This window comes from Opisthocomus hoazin, chromosome 3 (assembly GCF_030867145.1).
Source record: "Opisthocomus hoazin isolate bOpiHoa1 chromosome 3, bOpiHoa1.hap1, whole genome shotgun sequence".
Lineage (NCBI taxonomy): Eukaryota > Metazoa > Chordata > Aves > Opisthocomiformes > Opisthocomidae > Opisthocomus > Opisthocomus hoazin.
Window position 1 is genome coordinate 61,447,620 of NC_134416.1, and position 6,270 is coordinate 61,453,889.

The following is a 6,270-nucleotide window of genomic DNA, read 5'->3' on the forward strand; positions in this document are numbered from 1 at the left end:
CACCTGCAACACACCTACTGCACACCTGGCAAATGCAGTCACGCTCAGGTCAGACTCATTCACAACGCCGCTGCCGTGCAGGTCATTTTCACTGCCTGCCGCTCTGATCACATCTTGCTCTCCGAATCATTCTGGTAAAGGCGCACTCTCTCTCTCTCTCTGTCACATCACACACTGCTACCATCTTCATTTTCAAAGCCCTTCTCATGCTACTCCAGCCCTACCCACCACCTCTCACTGGGTACTGTGGGGTAAACCATCACCTCCAGCCCCTGAAGCTGAACTCCATTACTTACTTTTTTTTTTTTTAAATCATCTTTGTTCTTTCTCCAGTGACGACCCATAGGGACATCATATTAACTCTCTGCAACGCAATAGCAGATGTTTCATTTTTCACTCTACTCTTCAGTCACTGTGAACAATGACAAGTACAATTCCACTTTCCTTTTCACAGCAACATTTCTACTACATTAGGCAAGAAAACCTCCACTAAACTGTGTTATCTTTTATTTTAAGTTGTTATGAACATCAGGAGCCCACAGTTTTTCAAAGTTCTTTGGTCTTAAGTTTTCCTTCAGAACAAACGCAGATTTCAGACAACACCAAATTAGTCTTTATTCCTTCACTGCCTACTTACCACCTCCAACATTTCTGCATACAAACACAGGTAACCCAAGGTCACCTAGCACTGTTGGCAACTTTCTCCCATTTCTTTTGTGCAAGTATTTGGAATATGCTGCTTCCACCACCCCCCCCCCCAATCAAAGGTGTTCTTCTGTTACATTGGGATCTTTTCTTTGCTTATTTTGTCCTCCCCCACCAGAGCTGTCTATAATATAGTCCCTAGCCATCCGCCCACATCCACAGAGAGCCCACACAAACCCCATTGCACATCACATAAGCCGTGACTGGAAGCCTTCCAGCTCACCTTTATGTACTGGGAACCACACTGATGGCAGAAACCCCAGCATAAATAAGGCCTTGGCTTGCTTTCTTCCACAGATCAGCAGAGCAAGCGAGCAGAGATAAAGTACCAACTCACCGAGGCTCCTCTCTGCTGCCTACTGCCATTTGCTTCCTACCCTGACTTCCAACATCAACATATCTCTATAGATGTATACAGATACCTTTCTATCTTAAAGCAGGAAAAGGGAAGGCTTAATACATCAAACCTTATTATTTCTAAATACAGATGTTTCTGAATATCCTTGAACAAAATCTGAATTCAGAGCATAATTAAGCCCTAATTCTAAAGGTACTACTTCTTTTAGAAGCATTCATAGCAACACCTGTTTTGAAATTTAAACAGCAAGCAAGGCTACTCCCATCCACTATTTTTCAAAATGGTCAACAAAATTAAAAGTAAAATGTCAGTACATCCATTTTCCTCTAAAAATCCTGCATATTTTTCCTCAGTGCTCCACAAGAGACTGACAGATGAGAATGCTTTGATGCACACAAGCTAAATTTGTATGTATTTGCCCTCTGTTTCTCCACGCTGCCTTCCAACACCTGGGCACACAAGGGCGTAAGAAGGACATGAATGTCATTACAACTGCCAAGACAACGTAAGCTATTTCTTTCCAGCCTGTCCTACCCCGAGCCCTCTGAGTCCCGTGAAAGCCACTGCGCAGTCAACTTTTCTGTGATCTTGTTGATTCAAAGCCAGAATACTCCATGCATTCTGCCCTCCTGCTGAACGCCTGGCAGATTTCCAAGAGAAGAATCTGCAATGTACTTGCTTCTGATAAAACCAGCAGTAATTTCCCTCTGCACTTTCTCCTCTAGGGCTGGAGGACACGGCAAAAGGAGGGCCACCAACTCTACCCGCAGAGGCAGGCTCTCAGAAAGGAGACGGGAGCCCGAGGAGTGCCGCATGCATGCCAGTCCTCAGCAGCCCACGACTGGAAGTCGGCACGGTTTGGTTTCCCAAACACCCGCCTTTGCCCCTTCCCGAGATCCCCGTGGCCATTCCTCTCCAGGAGCTCGGTGCCACACCCAAGACCAGCATCTGCCTTCACTAAGCCAGGGATCCGGCACTAACAAAACACGTGGGGAAAACTCCCAGTTTTTCCAAGCCTGCTCATCCCCTACACTGTCCCGTGGGATGGAGGCAGCGCAGCCGGCACACGGAGAAGCAAGAGCCCCTTACCCAGCTCGCGATGACAACGTGACCCCCACAAAACAGCCTCCTGCGCCCTGCAGCGTTCTGCTCAGCTACGTACCAGGCGCGCGAGGTCGACTGCTCTCGTACGGGTTTTCTACCCCTGCATCTCCCACTTCATTACTGCTTCGAGTTCATAAAAACGCCTCAAAGTGCTGTTCCACAAGGCAAGAGCTTGGAGGAGTCAAACCACGTGTTTCACCAAACGTTTTAGCTTGTTCAGAAGTTATTCTGTATTGAATCTGGCACTCTACTAGATGCCACTGTTAGCTCATTTCATACAAATCGCAAGTAACAAAGAGACGGCTAAAACAGCCATTAGGTAAGAAACATTCGACGCCGTGTCTCCAATTTCACCAAGGGTGTTTCTAAGCAACCCATATTTCTGTGGTACAGAAACAGTTACAGTGACTCATACTAAGATGACCAGAGTGAGCTCTTAATTTTTTGCATATTCATGTTTTTTTCTTACTCACTTCAGTTCTGGCAAAACAGTAACGATAAGGTTTGCAACACACCGAGAAAACATCGCTTCGTGAGAGTCTCCAAGGCGAACTCCCCGACACGGCTGCGCTTGCTCCTGACTTCGCCCGAGCTCTGCTGACAGGCATGACTGATCACATCGTTCTTCGCAATCCCGAACAAAGCCCGAATGTTCGCTACCCAAAGACACCATTCTTTGGGGACTTCTTTATTTGCCCACACAGGATCGTCTTGTTTACAAAAACAGAAACTAACAGCCAATGTTTATTCCTGTGAATTACCCAAACTTATGCACCAACCTACAGCTATACATTTTTATGTATCACTACATTAACCCGCAGAACCCCTACTGCTCCAACAAACCTCCTGACACACGCATTTAAATCCAAGCTGTCTGAAATACAAAGGCAGAAAAACAATTAGCAGGAATCCTTCCTGATCCTCCTCTTGCCAGGAATTCAGGTAATATCAATGCTTACGTGAAAATGAAGAACAAAGTGACATTTTCCTTCTTAATCTTTTTACTTCTATTGAACAAAAACACTTTTTTTTTAAAAAAAAAAAAAGATAACCAAATATTAATAGACTACGCAGATAAAACTGGAAAGATCTAAGAATCAGTCTCTGGGTTTGTTTGAGGATAGGGACTGAACTCCAAGGTTGTTTTTCTGTCCCAGTATCAGTGAAACTCATCTTTGTTTCGTATCTCAAGGACATTTTATTCAATTTCTAAGTATTTTTACCTGGAATTTCAAGTATTGCGCATTAACCAGAAAACTGCTTCACAAGAAACGGCTTTGGAAAAGTACCATCAATTTCTACATAATTAGTACTTGCTTTTAAGAAAACTTTGATTTGTATCTCAAGAGTAAAGTCAGTGTGGCCAGACAGCTTTGGGGCCTGTGCTACGACGTACTGCTCCCCAAGCCACAGCGCCAGGGCAATGGTGCTTAAGCTCTCATTGGTACTGAACAGAATACACGAGCCTAAGAATAAACACCCGTTCAAGAGGCTCAAGCTGAAATTGGCTCAGAAAGCTCATTAATCATCACCTCAGGACACCGCAGTGAGCAACAAGGAAAGGAACTGGGACAGTTCAAAAGATACCAAAGAGAAACAAGCCTACTGTCAACTCCTCTTCAATAGTCAGTCTAGTGAATTACCAACACTCACTCTATCACGCATACGATGATTTCCAGTGAAAAACTGCTACAGATTCCACACAAAAACCTCTGTAAAAGCCTGAATGCTGAGCAATGGCCTGTATTGCAGAAGTCTACTCAAAGTTAGGCGGATGAGGAAGACCAGGGGCACGGAGAGGACCCCAGGAGGAACACTGCCTCCTCTCAAAGCCCGGCGCCTACCTGCGGCTGATGCAGAAGTGGGACCACTGCTGCCAGATGTCCATTCCTAGACCGTACTCAATCTCCCCTCCTCCACTCTCCTATTATACGTGCTGGAGCGAGTGCTCACCCTGGGTTATTCCCCCTCATGCTTTCCTGGGAGGTCTTAGAAGACTAGCTATCTTTATATATACACACATATGTACACATATATATACACATACTCTCTCTCTCTAAGATTTTCAAGAAATAAGCACATGTATGTGGCATTAACTGATACACAACATAGTATGTACAATAATAATGTAAAAACAAAAACAAGAAAGGAGGTAAGAGAAAAACAGTCAGGGCTGGAAGATAAGAAAAAAGGTCTCATCTAACCAAAGATTTAAAAGCAGTATCAATACACTCAGGTTAGCACATGCTAACTAAAACGTTTAAAAAGACTAATGCAGATGTGACGTGCAGCTTTCGCATAAACTAAACCAGCTGGATGTCAGTGAGGGGCCTGAACTTTATCTCCAGATATATCCAACACCTTCCTATGGGCCATTAAAGATGTACTTAAAAGGAAATAGAAAAAGCCCACAAATGGCAAGGAAAAAGCAACAAAAGCAAGAAAGAAATAGTAAATTAATATATTTCCTACAGCAGCAAAGAGAAAGGCAGAAGTGTGATACCATCTCAAACGACTGTAAGTAAAAACAGCACACAATATGCAATACAGAACTCTCCCATGCTCTTGTAACACACAGATGGCTTGGTCAGGAAAGTATTTCCCTGGAACTTCTGGGTGCTGGTCTGGCATTTTATTAACATTACAATAACCCATTTGTAAAAATAATTTTAAATGTACATCAGATCATATTTAAGTGGAAGTAATTACTAGACTCATTTCAATGGTGGAACAAAATTATGTCCCTTCCTCCCCTGAGTGTGTTTGATATTTCTATGTACCACTCGCTCCAGACTGGGTCACCGCAACTCTCTGCCAAAGGACTTTTCAGACAGGCACCCTACTAAAAGGTTTCATCAAATCGTAACACCGAGCACAGCATCTGCGCTCCCAGTGCCGAGGGCTCGCTTCATCCCATTCCGTGATTTTACCACCGCCTTCTGCTTCACGTGACTGGAAATCCCGAAACCTCCGTCTCCCTGGAAGGTCCAGTGACGCTGAACGCGGAGCGGGCTGACGCCGGCGAACACCATCCTCTGCGCCATCACCCACCGCCAACCCTCCGCTGCCGGGCTTTGGTTTCTCTTCAGAGGCCAAGCTTTACTTGCCACAAAAAACCCTCCACTCCTTTCCACGTTCACAGCCGCAGCTTCGGAGCGCTGGGAAGCAGACATGCGCCCTGCTCCCCCTTCCCAAGGCGAACAGAACCGCCGTTTCCCTGGGCGCTGAGTCCCCCCAGTCGGTTCCGAGCGCCGCCGCACCCCGGCCCGGCCCGGCCCGGCGGGACCCCCCGAGGCTGCCAGGGCAGGCGCTGCGGGCGCGGGGCACGCAGCACGGCGCGGGTACAGAACCCTCGGCCCGCGTTCGCCTCCCCCGCGCCCAGCGCAGACGGCTGAATCCCCGGAGACCGCCTGTACCTTTCCACGCACGAAACCGCAGCGGCGCGGGGATGCCCACACACACCTTCGCCCTCTTCCCCGCCACCCCCCCCCCGCAGCCCGCCCGCACCCCGCGGACAAAGGCCGAGGGAGAAGGGCCTCGCCGGGCCGTGCCCGCGGGGCTGAGGGGGCGGGGGGCGGCGGCGGGGCCCGGCCTTACCTGCGGCGGGCGGGGGCGGCCGGCGGGGCTCGCCCTGCTCCAGGGTGACGGCGCCGTCCCGCCAGACGCGGAGGTGGGCGGCCGCCCCGAGCCTGGCGGCGGGGGTCTCGCCGCGGCGAGCGCGGGCCCGCAGGGAGCCGCAGCACTGGTAGCAGACGGCCCACGCCTGCTCCTCGTTGATGGGCTGGTTGTAGAGCCTGAGGATTTCCTCCAGAGACAGCGCCTCCGGCTGCCCGCCGCCGCCGTCCTCCTCCTCGTCGGCGGAGGGGCGGGAGGCGCCGGGCTGGGGCTCCGCGCCGCGCTCCCCCGGCAGCGCCATGCCCTGCCTCCTCCGCGGTGCTCCTCGGCTCAGCGACCGGCCCCGCCGCCGCGGCTGCTGCTTGTGCTGCTGCCGCCGCCCGGCCCCGCCGCGCTCATCCTCCCCGCCCCGCTAGTGCCACCAGGCCGCCGGACAGCCCGGCCCGCGCAGCAGGCAGCGGCCGGCAGGAGGAGCGGAGCTGCGAGGC

General features: G+C 49.9%; 1 protein-coding gene across 2 annotated transcripts in view; it reads right to left on the reverse strand.

Moving 5' to 3' along the window:
* SPIRE1 (spire type actin nucleation factor 1) overlaps positions 1-6,270 on the reverse strand; it is a 137,947-nt gene extending 131,677 nt beyond the window's left edge. The window contains exon 1 of one of the 2 annotated variants that reach the window (XM_075416501.1): positions 5,765-6,270. In XM_075416501.1, the coding sequence (XP_075272616.1) occupies positions 5,765-6,083 (319 nt within the window). In that variant the 5' untranslated portion in view covers positions 6,084-6,270. The remainder of the gene's footprint in view (positions 1-5,764) is intronic. The other variant, XM_075416502.1, reaches the window with a different exon arrangement.